Source organism: Copadichromis virginalis, linkage group LG2 (genome assembly GCF_057382275.1).
Source record: "Copadichromis virginalis isolate Kocher_CV1m ecotype Utaka linkage group LG2, C_Virginalis_male_GT1.1, whole genome shotgun sequence".
NCBI lineage: Eukaryota > Metazoa > Chordata > Actinopteri > Cichliformes > Cichlidae > Copadichromis > Copadichromis virginalis.
Genome location: NC_140619.1, coordinates 33,678,835 through 33,692,843, shown reverse-complemented (window position 1 = coordinate 33,692,843; position 14,009 = coordinate 33,678,835). Strand labels below are relative to the sequence as shown.

The window sequence follows — 14,009 nt, the reverse complement described above, 5'->3', positions numbered from 1 at the left end:
GTGGCCCTAATCCTCTTCTGTAGCTAAGACACTTGCTTTTGCAAATTTGATTTTTTGATCAGCACAGCCTCTACATGCTGTTGGTTTAGAATCTAGACGTTTCTGTATGTCATAACAGTGCAATAGACAATCAGCAAGCTCATGCAAGACCCTGAGGCTGAAGCAGCTTAATGCATCATGAGAAGCTTTATTTGTTTGTTTTCTGAACTCATGTTTACAAAAGAAATACTAAAATACAAGAGTAGACCAGAGGGAGAGTTAAGCTCAAATGGGAGGCAAGGCCCTATATTGTACACTCCAATAGGGCTGTAACATCAGGTGGGCGCTAGTCCACAAAGTGGTGATGGAAGAGAAGTCAGATGTTCCTGCAAAGCATCCTGAAGCCACAAAGGCTATAATCATGAGAATGAAGATGCACAGCATAAAGAAACCCACTCTCCAGATGGCTTTCTCCAAGGTACCTGGGCATCTTTACACGATTGAGAAGCAAGAGGGAGAATAATGAGCGAGAAAATGAAATACGATGCCTCCATCACGTACAAAATCTTATCTGAGTACCTTTTAGACTGAAGCTTAACTGTGGGAAGATGAGGTTTCAGCAGCTCCTCAGTCTTAGCTTCCTCCTGCAGACAGTGTAGCAGGCATCATTAATGTAGCATTTCTAACTCAGTTTCTCTAGTTTGTATTTATTTTATTGAACTTCATACAGACATCTACATTTCCATGATTTGTGGAGTCTGTCATGCCGGTATTCATTTCAGCTGTTGTGGCCAGCAGTTTAATTTCCTCTGCAAAGGACAGAGGGCGGTTGAGCACTCGTTCCTTCTCTCTCATCAGGTCACTAAAAACAGAGTGACGCAGTACATTATGAGCTCTCCCACTATACTGTGTAATCTTTTAAAGCAAGAGGATCTGTGAGTGAGGATTACAATGTGGCCTCATCTTGTCTGTCCTCCAACTGCTTACTCAGCTCCTGCGTTGTCTGCCTGAGGTCCTGTAGCACAGACACAGGGCCAGACAGTAAAACACCTTAAAAGTTTATAAGTCAGAATTGGGCAAATGTTACAAGGGCATACATGCCAACCTTCCCGATTTTTCCTATAGAATCCCGAATGTCAGTGCCCCTCCCAAAAATCTCCCGGAGCCACCATTCTCCCGAATTTCTCCCGATTTTCCACCCGGACAACAAAATTGAAAAACCATATATCGCAGAATTCATAGCGCGGCCCAGCCAATTCCAGTTTCCAACTGTGGCGGCAGCTACTTAGTTTTAATATTACTCCTATTACTCTTTCTGGGTCACAAAATAAACTTTTAACATATTTTCAGGCGAGAATGTAGCTGTGTAAACTTCAAATATCTGAGCCGAGGAGACACATCGGCACCCGTCACATCGTTTTCAACCCCCGCGGTCTTTCACTACTCAGATTAAACATGATATATAAGTCACTTTGATAACTTAAAACTGCTATTGTTGGACTTTTTTCAGTGTTTTATTTGTTCGTGAGTAAATCAGTTTGGCTGAGATTAAAGTTATCAGATTAGATTAGATTCAATTTAACTTTGTTAATCCCTCGGGAGGGTTCCTCCGGGGTTTTCACACAGCTGAATAAACGTCAAACAGAAAACTGATTAAACAGAAGTGTGAGATGGTCAAGAATTTATGGCAGCGTCAAGTTTATATTTTAGATAGCAAGGAGCAGGCGGAAGAATTTCACTCCACTGACAGAGTTCGTGATGTAATTCTGAAGGCTAGACTGTCCAATTTCACAGTCGCTCACTTCCGGCCTACCCGGCTTTCGGAGGACCCGGCCCACTTAGATTGCGAAGGCCAGGTCCTGAGGAGGATGCAGCCTCTCAATTTGGATACCCCCGCTGTTTCTGGCCAGCAAATAGAGCTGTTGGATACCCCCAACAGCCCTTTTGAATGTCTCCCTAATTCTGAGGTTTCAAGGTTGGCAAGTGGGGACTCTTTGTGAGCATCGCCTATGGACTGATTCCAAATGCAGTATCACATTTCAGGAATCTCTGACTCTCACACTGAAGATGAAGCAGACAATCCCTCCACCAAACAGACTTTAAGATGAGTTTTTTTTAAATCAAACAGTAATTGTGACCCACAACTACTAACTGTGCGCTCGGCTTGCAGGCACACAGCATGTTTAAGATCTCCCCGCTGACTTTCAGTGATGTTTAAGTCATAAAACTGTGAGAGCTCCTCCAAAAGCGTCAGCTTACAACTCCAATCAATCACATAATACATCAAATAATAATCTCTGTAATATTCTGGATATTTATTATTGAGCTATTTGTATGTATTAGAGCTATTTCTTATAATAAGCAATTTAGTTCAGTCTGTTACTGTTCTTACTGTATTGAAAGCAACTGTAACCACATAACTTCATTTAATAAGGTATTCTGTGATGAAAGCTGATGTCTGCTTTGCATCAATACTCAACAGTTCACAGTCTTCTTATAGACCTGCTTTTTCTTTCTTCCAAACATATACTTGATGATTCTGGCTAGACTTTCTATCTCACTGCATCTCTGACTTATCCAGATGTTTTAGTGAAGTGACTGCACGTAAGGATTCCTTTGGAGGACTCTTCCATGCAGGCTGTGTTTGCACATCTGAACTGCACAGTGAAATAGTGCACCAACTCTCCTCTGTCAGTTAAAATTTCCAGCAGCTCTTTTGAATTCATGACGTTGATTTGTTTTCCTTTCTTGCACAGCAGGGGTGCAGTTTTAGCTAAAAGTTTTCTAAGCCTTGCAGATATTGTCTTGACTTTCAGAGTTCCTTTTAACTGTCGTTTCTCAGTGACTTGTCAGACAATTGAAAGTTGGAGGTATTTTGATCTTTTTAAAAGCCTTCCCTTTGATGCCCTGACAGTCTTTTCAACTATGGCACTTTTTGACCTGTCAACAAGTCAATTAAGGCCCAAAGAGTACCCGGACTTTTACATACAACTGTGCATTTGCAGATCCCAACAGCTCCAATGCAAGCTCGCACATCATCACACAAAGGAAATGTCTCTCTTGTCAACAGTCTGCTAATCACTGACACAGTTTGAAATCCATGTGATAAAGAGTTGCATCACATGAATAAATTGCATAAATTATACTTTTTTTGGTTTAATGTTTGATTAGATATCAATGGATAAAACATTCTTACCTTTATATTGTTGAAGCACTCTTCCACAGTTTCACTTAATTGATTCAACTGCAAGTGTATCTATAAAGAAATGGTAAAACAATAAACAACAGAGAACTGTGACAATCTTTACTGTTAATGTTTGTGAGAAAATCTAAAACTGTTGGTCAGTCACTGCTTTGTATTGACATCGATGCTGATCTTATACTTGCCAGCTGAATAGCCTCATCCTTGTGCTCCAGGTTTGACTGGTCCTCTTCCCTTTTAAACTAAAAAAACATACAAAGTACAGAAGAAAAGAAGATTATCAAAATACTATATACTCATGTCATTCAGGTTTGTCAAGTGAAACCAATGTGGACGTTCTTTACATCTGCATTATTTTTTAAAGTCTTCCGGTTATATAGAAGACTGTGGAAAAACAGCACTCAGCTTCCTTGATCTATGATATGACACCCTTCTGGGATCTTTATGAGCTCATTAATATCAGATCATTCTGAAAAAAACATTCATTTTGTTTATTATGGACATTATTAGAGCCAAAAAAGAGGATTATGCACAGTATTCTTGTTTTTAAATAACTTGTCAATCACATAAGAATGGGCTGTCCTTGTTTTTGCAGTCAGATACACTCCTTGTTTGCCACATTCAGTTTCAAAACTATAATAAGGCAACGAAAAACACTCAGTTGGAGGCTTCATAACTTTACTAATGTGTGACATCGAGGTGGCTATAACCATGGTGGAATTGATAACGTTACCTTCAAGTCCTGAATTTCAGACTTGAGGTTGCTCAGTGAGAGCTTGTCCTGCTCTATTTCTTGCTGGAGGCTTTTGAGCTAAAAAAAATAAATTATATTTATATTTAGACACAGCTTTCCAAGTTTCTGCAAAACTTAAGATGTCAAAACTGAAACCCAAAAGCAAAATTCATCCAAGATAAATAAGCATGTATCACTGCACACTGAAACTATAAAATATGAGTGTTTAAAGTTGTTACTGAATGTGAAAAGTAATGCATATCTACCTCTGCAGTTAGCTTTTCATATGTTTTCTTCATCACAGTGGATTCCTTCTCCTACACAAAAACATGAAGGTTCATCTGAAGTGAACTCGCTGGGAGAAACCAGCAATCAGTGCAACATTACATCTACATTTTATGAAGCTTAAATATCACTGGGGGAAATAATGATTTGATCCAAGGCTGGATTTGTAAGTTTGCTCACTGGCAAAGAAATCACAAGTCTCCAATTTTTATGGTTGTTTCTTTTTAATGGAGAGAGACAGACAATCAACTATTCAGAAAAAAACACATTACATAAAAGTAGTAAATTGATTTCTGTGCCATTGAATGAAATAATAAAACATGACTTAGCACTTGGTGGAGAAACTGTTGAAGATGTTTCTTGTAGTTACCACCAGGTTTGCACACATGTCAGGAGGGATTCTGGCCCACTGCTCTTTACATGAACTTTCTAAATCCTTTAGGTTTCTTGGCTGCTGCTTGGGAAATCAAAGCTTCAGCTTCCTTCACAGATTTTCTATGGGACTGATAGGCTACTCCTTAACATGCTTCATATTGTTGTTTTGGGTCGTTGGTTGAAAACCCATCCATGGAAGGGGGTTCTCTTCCATGACTTTAGGGACTTCTCGTATTGTTAGCAGAAAAAGCATAACGATTCCACCTCTGTACCTGACTGTGGAGATAGTGCTCATTGGGTCATCATCTCTCTTCTTCCAAATGCGGCATGTCAAGTTCATGCCAAAGAACTCGATTTTGCTTTCACCTGATCACATCACTTTCTCCCAAACCTTCTCTGAATCATTTAGCTGTTCCATGGCAAACTTAAGATGTGCTTGCTTGAGCAGGGGAACCTTACGGGTGTCGGAACCAAAGAAATTGCTTCTGAGGATAGGACTGCTTTACTCATATAATAAGTCTGTTATTGATTGACTGTAATCTATGTACCAAATTGGCTCACATCTCTCCATTAAAATGAAACTACCATAAAAACTAGACACTGTTTATTTCACTGTAAGTGAGCAAACTTACAAATTCAGCTGGGGATTAGATAATTCCTCTGCTATATTTCAAACACTTCTTACGAACCAATTCACGGATCTTTTCTTCATTCCGTCTATGTGCCTCGAAGTCATCTTCCAGAGCTATGCAAGGCTCCGCTTCAGTCTGTTGCAAGTCTTGGAAAACTTTCTCCAAGCTGGAGACACACAGTGACAGTTTTAAGCTTCTGACCACATTGCTAAAAAAAAAAAAAAAAAGAACCTAATAAATAAAATCACCATAAAAAAAAAAAAAGCACAATTATCCAGTAATAACAACTGACTTATAATAGGTTTAAATTAAAAAAACAAACAAAAAAAGGAGATCTAACAGCAAGATGCAAAGTATTTCACAGGCAACAATAAAACAGCAAGATTAATCTGAAATTAGTAAAATATTAAAAACCCAACCTGATAACGTACTGGATTGTTTCATTAAATTCCAAGCAAGAATTAGGCTACGTTCACACTGCAGGTCGTAATGCTCAATTACGATTTTTTGATCAAATCTGATTTTTTTTTGTCTGGTTATTCACACTACAAATAAAATGTGACAGCAAACGCGCTCTAGTGTGAACCGTTCACGGCCCCCAAAGCGGCCCGCATGCGCAAAAGAAGACATCACACACAACGCGCTCTGTTTAGACCCAGACCAAACAGTATTGTTTGACTGATGGCCCTTAATATAAAGACTTGTTTCGGACTTTACGTTTCCCAATTTTGTTTTAAGTTATAAAGTTATTTTGTTATTTACATATGGCCTAATAATGATCCTTATTGCTGTTTTAGAGGAGCGGTGCTTCAAAGGATAGTTGCAGATTTCTGTCATAATCTGCAGATTATACAGTACAAATAAAAATGTTCACGTTTCTCCAACGTTGTCTTCCCAACAGTTTCACTAACATCTACACTGGATGGCCAGGAAGCGTTCGCGATGTCTTCTCCGGCGCTGATAATTGGCGTCTGTCTTGTGTGAGTGACGTAAAAGACGGATTTAATGCGACATGACCATTCAAACAGCAGTCGCTTTCTAAAACATCAAATATGTATCAGATTCAGTACCACATACGAAAGTAACCCAGATCAGATTTGAAAATATCGGATCTGTGCTATTCAAACTGTCATACCATGATCGGATATGGGTTGCATAGGGTCAGAAAAGTCGGATTTGATGCGCTTTCACCTGCAGTGTAAACGTAGCCTTAGAAACACTGCTGTTGTCCTCAGGGCCAAAGATAACAATCTTTCTCTTTCAGACTTTTCCCAAACAAACATAAACCACAATGTTTTACTGGAAGCCAAAATATGGAAACATGTGACACTTGCAACTGAATGCCACCGAATGGCAGGGAGACGAAATGGAAGTGACCCTTCCACAATCAACTCGTGACAGTAATCTGTCTTAACTTACGTTTCAACTTGTTTTCTGAGGGACTTATTCTCCGAACCCAGTGCTGCCATGTCATCATCTGCACCATCGAGCAATTTCCTCATGTCAGCATTTTGATCTCTCAGCAGACTCTGACTGTATTCCAGCTCTGCTATTTTCTCAAGCATCTCCTTTGGTGACCTGCACATGCACATCACAGAAAAAGGTCATATGCTGCACAGTAAGTCCAACCAGTTGTGTGTGTGTTCATTAAGCATCACTCACATGTTTTCCTCTATGACATCCATTGAGTTGGCGTATTCCTTACCCTGCTGTGATCAACATATGTTTTTGTCAAAATTCATATAAAATAGTGACAAAGCCACAATACATATTTTTGAAGTGAATGGTGTTGAAAGTAATTTAGATTTCAACTAGATTTCAAGTAGACTTTATTTATTCAAGCATAAATACATTTTTGGCAAGAAAGAACAAGCAAATGCACAGGTTTCTATTAGGTAAAGTAACAAAAATATATGTGGACAAGTTGTGCTTATGTGTGGTTTCCTCCCAAAAGACAATTTTGTGCCATGAAAAACCATGATCTACTTAATTTATCTAGGCCACTACAGTCATGTGAAAAAGAAAGTTTCAACTAAACCCACCTTAAGCAGTAATAAATACAAGTAATTGTTTCCAGTGTGACTTTATCAGTCTTTTACAATATTGGCTTTTGCCCAACACAGCATGTCACTGTGCATTATGTCTAAGTATCTTCACTTTGGTCTTGTCTTTTTCAAAGAAGTATCATTGTTTTTTCAGATGTACTAAAGCTAAGCCATGCTGACACTTTTACAGAAGAGGCTTTCTCTTGGTAACGACTCCAAAGAAGGCCTACCTGTTCATTATTTTCAGAACTATACTGTCATGAACTTTAACATTTAATATGCTAATCGAGGCTTGCAGAGATTGAGTTTTTGCAGTTTCACTAAGCACTGCACAATCTGAACTTGAATATGCTGGGATGTCCACTCCTGGGATGATAGAGGCATTGTGTTAACACACACCTGAATGCTTCAGCCCAGTAAAATGCCTGAACTCCTGCTTTTACAGAGGTGCTGGTACTTGCTTAAGGTAAGTTAATCATTTACATTTGGAGCACCTGGCTGCTACTTGCCCTATTACTTGCTATGGCTATAGTAAGGGTTTGTTAGTTAACTAACTAGTTAACTTAGTTTTTGCATCAAGTCCTTTTTTTTTAACATGACTGAACCAGAAATGCTTCATATGAGGCATATTTGTTTTGGCCTTGCAGGCAAGACCAGGACATCACACATTTAAGTAGAATGACATTTTGCTGTTAATGTAAATATAGATGGAGGTATGATTAAGGCCACATTAGCTTGAAAATGAATAAAAACAGACTCAGGCTTAGCTAACGGTTAACTTAAATGCGAATAATTAAAGCTAATAAGTTATGAGAACTTAACTGTCGTTTACAAAATGGTTAAGTTTTTTTTTTTTAAATACAGACACACATGCAAGCATTATTGTAACTTTACATAAATGTTTAAACGTACTAAAATGGAGGGGGGGAAAGGCTAATGCAAGGTAAAAACGTGCAAGCTAATGGCCAGCTTTTTTTTCAGTTAGCGTTAGTTAAATAAAATTCAACTTTGTGCAATAAAGACAATTTCTAGCAGAGCTTAAGTGTAAAAGTGTTTCAGTGGTGTTGTAGCTGTATAAAACTAACAAGCTAAAAACCTTACCAGCACATGAACACTTTGCTACTTGGATACCTGGTCACACTAGCTTAACTACCAAGGATCTAGCTTCCATACAAGCTGGTTACCATGGCAGCAATTAGTTGGGCAGGCTTCACAATGAAGGCACTTTTATCAAATCGCTTATTTCCATCTAGTTTATAACAAATTTATATAGCAGTATAACTGTAAGACTCACTGATACTGCTTATAAGGGATCAGAAAAGTTGCTGCCATGTGGAATAAATGTAAACTGTTCTGGTAGATATTGCTGCTTGCTTCAGTTGCAATTATTAGTTCAATATTAGACAAATATGACAATTTGTTTGTGTTGTGTTCAAGAAACCTGTCTTGGATGTTTTGAGCTTTGTGGTTAACCATCCATTAGAAGATGGGTAAACTTCTGTCACACAGGGATGGACATGGCCAGAGGCAGGCTGTGGGTGTTTAAATGCTTAGTTCATCCCAAAGTGGTAATAGAATATCCCCTGTCACAGAACAAATGGAGTCTCAGCATGCCATACCAGTATTATTCCCATCTTATATTGTTTTATTTTGGTGAGCCTCAGTTTCCTGTCACCTGATGTAGTCGCCTGCTGCTGTAGCCCATCTTCATCAAGGTTCAATGTGTTTTGAGTTCAGAGATGCTCTTCTGCATACCTTGGTTGTAACAAGTAATTATTTGAATTACTGTTGCCTTCCTTTCAGTTTATGCATTTCTCTGAACTCGGGATATTTTCAGTTATTTTCAGATGGCTGTGCAGGAAACTCCAAGGGGATCAGCAGTTTCTGAAACTCAGCTTTGTTGTTGGTGCCAGATGGATTGGCCTATGTTCAGTTACTTAAATCACCTTTCTTCCCCTTTTCCATCTCGACATACATAAGTACACTGCCATACTGTTGCTGCCAGTATGGTGAAGATTTTATCTTTTGGTGATTTTTATAATTGTTTTTATAATTGTTCCCTATTTGAACAGGATCTATTTCAGTGGTTCTTAACCTTGTTGGAGGTACCGAACCCCACCAGTTTCATATGCGCATTCACTGAACCCCTCTTTAGTGAAAAAAAAATAAATTCAAATTCAAGACATAGATATGTTTTTATTGGTGCACAAAATGAGCCGTGCATGTCATGGTGGAGGCTCTGCCGAACCCCTGAGACCGACTCACCGAACCCCTAGGGTTCGATCGAACCCAGGTTAAGAACCACTGATCTATTTGGAATTTTGGAATAAGAATTATTTTTATTAGTCAAATATGACAACAATTGCAGTTTAAAGTGATGCAAATTAGAAAAAGTTAAAACTTTTGAAACCCAAAATTTAATTATTTCAGCACAACTTTAACAAAAATAGAATAATATTAAAATTAAACATTTCTCAGTGGTATATCCCTTCAAGCAAACACCTTTAAAAGGCAAAACACCCAATAATCAACCAAACAAAATGATATCTTTTGGCAAGGAACTAACAACAGTTGTAAAGAATAATAATATAAAATTTAGTGACCAGTACAAACAAACAAAAAAGGCTTGTAATTTTTCCAATACACTTAGGCCAGAAGAATTAAAATAAGAAAAATAAAAGCTGCCAAGGAGTAAAATACATGGAGGTAAAGGAAATTCATTTGGCATCAATTAAAACTGACATGTTCGCATTCTTCCATATTATTCTGAACTGAAGCACTTGACAGGATGAAGTACACTCAAGACAGGTAAACAGTTACAGGGATACCTCGTGAAAAAAGAAAGACTCTATAGCCATCAATTATAACAGTTTGAATGTGTTTGTATGCAAAAACTGGTAATTATAGGCAAAAACAGGATGCTCTAAAGATTTCTATACAGTATGTAACGTATAGGGTACAGAATGAGGACACAGACGCTGCTTAATGAAATATCAAGCATGGAGGCAAAACTGTTCACACATCATAAGCATGTACATTTTAAATACTGCATTCACTAAACGTAAACTGTCATATTTTGCACTTTTTTCCACACCATTTCAGTGTTTACTTTTATTTATTTCAAATTAATGTTGTGCTGAAGACATTAAGACCGCTCCTTTGTGTCTCCCACTGTTCCACCTGCCACAGCAGAATCCAATTAAAAAGGTCAGTTTAATAAACTCAGGAGCATCCTCAGAGCAACAGCAAAATAGAGGCAAATGATTGTGCATTTTACAGTCAAGTGGAGTAATCAGGAACTGCGTAAGCCACACTTGTGTAACGTTCGGATTTAGGCAGCCTCAGCGTAGGGAAAACCCAAGAAAGCAGCTATTATCAACACTCCCATGAGGCGTCACTGTCAGAGATTGTGAGTGCTTCTCAACAAGGATTAAAACTGAACGTTGTTCAGTCAAAATACATTCTTATTTCAGTGCTATTTTCAAACATGTATTATCAGTGCTCGCTTGCAAGATGAACACATCGAGTTTCTGTGTTCATTTTCTGAGGCCAGCCTTGCTGAGTGTACGGATTACCATTTAAGATCAATGTACCACCAAAAGAAGACCCTTAATTTCTTTGTCTCAGCACAGAATCTACAGAGTAGACACTGGCAGTGAGTTACACCCACCAATACATTACACAGCCACAGACAATTCTACTTTCTTCCCACTCCAAGCTACCTCTTCTTGAACTAAGATGAGTTCCCCTGCTGCTCCCGATAACATTAACCACCACCATTAAAGTAAAGACACTCGGTCCGCTCCGACCAGCACCTGTTACCGCGAGGGCTCCAGCGATCCTGTGACCTGGAAGTTTATGCCGTCTCCTGGCAGTGGCGAGGGGATAAGAGGGCAGAGCCAGCAGATGTACCAACGCAGGCCCAGTGTGTGATGCAGGTTGCCAAAGAGTCCCAGGCTGTAGGGTCGGCGGGAGGAATACCACTCCCTGGTGGTCTGACCACGAAACAGCAGGTAGAGATGGAAGAAGAAGAAGGAAGACACCAGCAGGAAACCCACCACGCATGTGTCTGCGATGAATGCGAAGGCAAAGGCACGTGCTGAGACCTGGCCTGGGGTGACGAGGAACAGCAGCACACATTAAATCACAGCAAGTGATTACAAATCCAGGCAAACTGAGGTCTGTGATTCATCTCATCACCAATCAACCAGAGGCAAGAGGACAGTATCAGTTTTACTTAACCCGTAGAGTTTCTAAAATACAAACTAAAATATGTATTTCTGAATAATTCTAAATATTTTTTCATAGATCTTAATAGTCAGAGATGTAAAAATAATGGAGATGAACTAACTGTATATTTGGATCTGATATTGACATTTAGCTGATTTTTTTTTGTGGTTACTAAGATATGTGATCAGTAATGATACCAGTCAACAGTGGGAATATCAGCCAATACCAAGCGAAATCAGACAGCAATAACGATAATTTTTCTTTAAGCAGAGATGACAGTATCCTCTTTCCTTCAGTTTTAATACATTATGTTCATTTAGCAACATCTATAAGTTCAAACAGAGTGTCAAACAGTTAGTATCACAGTAATAATGTGCATGAGACGCTCCAGCTGTGACAAACCAGATCGTACCTGAAACAAGCATGATCCAGGGTATGAGCAGCAGCAGGATGCTGTGTACCGTCACACCCTCCTTCAAGATGACAATGAAGACCTCTGCGTTCATCAGGGTGGCGTACAGGAGCCCCGACCACATGAAAAACAAGCAGCTCAGGAAGTAGCGGTAATTGCGGAAGCCCACGCACTGGCCAAAAAAGACGCAGTGGTGATCCCGCCGCAGCACGCACACCTTGCAGTCGTAGCAGTGGGAACAGCGCGGAGGAGTGTGCGTCTCACATGTGTAACAGTACCTTTGAATAAAAGACAGACTTTTTTTAATGTATGGTTATTAGTAAATCTATTTTATTGTGAGCATCAAAAATAAAGATTGTGTTGAGCCACACGTTAATAATTCAAATGAACACCTGCTTTGGAATAAAGTGTGAAGCAAACTTTAGATCTGGCAAAAAGCAAAAATCTCACTTCTTTGCTGCCGTTAAATTAATTATTTATGGTTCCCGATCTCGCATTTTTCAGATTTTAGAAAACCTACAATCTGTTTCAGTTGTCAGCAGAGGTTATATTTCTTGTTAACATGCAGTACATGTTATGCAATGCTAAATTTTGTTATGTAATCACCCCCACCCCTTTTATCGCATTGCACAGTTGTAAGCAAAGATTTACTGCAAATTTAATCTGATCACTTCACTCAAACATAAACATCTCATCTCACATCTAAGTCACAAATAATCTGTTAGGATTCAGTGTTTTTCCTAGCTTGTCTCTCTTTAAAGCCTAAAACAATATGTCAAGGAATTCTTGCCTCTGCCTTGCTTATACCTCATGTTGGGCAGGATAGGGAAGCATACAGGAAGTAGTTTTTCTGATTCGATGCTTTATGAAGGTTACAAAATACAAATTAGTTGCCCAGAACATTATTTAAATCAAGATTCTTATCAAATCATGACGACAACAACAACAAACCCGAAGCGCACAAAGCAGGTAGCTGTAGATAGGTGGCAATATTAAACATACAATGTGCTGTGCATCAAATGTTCATTTCTACAGCTGTTTAATCCTCACCTCCACCCTTGGCCGAGGACTTCTCCTCCCAGGAACACTCCCTTGATGCTGGGACTAGTTTTCATGAAGAGCAGGGCGTTCCAGCAGATGTTCCCCAACATGAAATACTGGGCCAGCAAGTGGATTAATTTCCACCGAGAGGACCACTGAGTCTTCTTCTGGTCTGGCTCCAGCGGAGCCTCCACCGACACCAGGTAACTCACCTCTCCGGTTATGGAGAAAACCAGGAACGTGTTAAGGACCACAGGGAGGTAGTGACACATCTTCTCCACCCTGCAAAACACCTTACTAGCTATACTCGTCATGTTTTATTTGAAATTGCACCTAAAAGTGAATACGGAAAGCGGAAGGAATGCTTTAGCCGACGCACAGCGGTAAGCGTTGGCTAGTTTAACTAGCCTAAAACAATCTAAATTAGCCTCTCGCGTGAGATAAAGTCAAACACATGAAATAAAAAATGCCTTACGTGTCTTCCGGAAAGTTACAGTAGCGTAAGAAAATAAATGGTACCGTTTAAAAACCTCACTGACAAGCACGATCTCTGATTGTGGACGGAATCTCGTCTGCTAGTAGGTGTTACATGAAAATATATCCGCAATGCAACAATATACTTTGGTTCCACCTCTAACTTGCCATGGGTAAAACATGACTAAATCACTCGCCTTTAGCCCTTTATTTGTATATAACTGTGTGTATCGTTTTTTTTTTTACGTCCCAAAATGTATTTCTGTGTGTCAGCAGGCACCATTTTGGTGTAAATTTGCTTCAACCACAACCCTGTTTTGAAGAAAGAGAGAAAACAAAGCAGCTTCTCCTCTTGTTAATCTGTTCAGTTTTGTAGCAGGTGTACTTTTTGCGACAGAACTGCAAAAATATTTTTTATTACTTCTGGTTTGAAGGTGAATCAAATTTTCTCCAAGTCAGAGAAGCTCACCTTCGGCCCTAAGTATCACATGAATTTTTCATTATAGAAATGATAGACTAATTTCTAATCCTGTACATCCTGGTCGCTCCTAATGAAGATCTGAGCATTTTCAACTGTGTCTCACTCTCACTGTCATCTTGT

At 39.1% G+C, this 14,009-nt stretch overlaps 2 protein-coding genes across 2 annotated transcripts; both read right to left on the bottom strand.

Annotated features, from left to right (window-relative positions):
* Window positions 1-162: 162 nt before the first annotated feature.
* On the bottom strand, window positions 163-8,590 carry LOC146717799 (uncharacterized). The gene is made up of 12 exons (XM_085431134.1): window positions 8,353-8,590; window positions 6,869-6,915; window positions 6,626-6,784; window positions 5,264-5,414; window positions 4,181-4,231; window positions 3,915-3,992; window positions 3,367-3,423; window positions 3,176-3,235; window positions 930-994; window positions 712-841; window positions 559-623; window positions 163-469 (listed from the first exon to the last, which is right to left on the bottom strand). Exons 2-12 carry the CDS (start codon window positions 6,889-6,891, stop codon window positions 265-267), a joined length of 1,044 nt encoding a protein of 347 aa, XP_085287260.1. The 5' UTR covers window positions 6,892-6,915; window positions 8,353-8,590; the 3' UTR covers window positions 163-264.
* A 1,059-nt stretch (window positions 8,591-9,649) lies between these two features.
* On the bottom strand, window positions 9,650-13,547 carry zdhhc24 (zDHHC palmitoyltransferase 24). Its single transcript, XM_085431133.1, has 3 exons — window positions 12,944-13,547; window positions 11,894-12,171; window positions 9,650-11,362 (listed from the first exon to the last, which is right to left on the bottom strand). Exons 1-3 carry the CDS (start codon window positions 13,246-13,248, stop codon window positions 11,070-11,072), a joined length of 876 nt encoding a protein of 291 aa, XP_085287259.1. The 5' UTR covers window positions 13,249-13,547; the 3' UTR covers window positions 9,650-11,069.
* Between the last annotated feature and the right edge of the window lie 462 nt (window positions 13,548-14,009).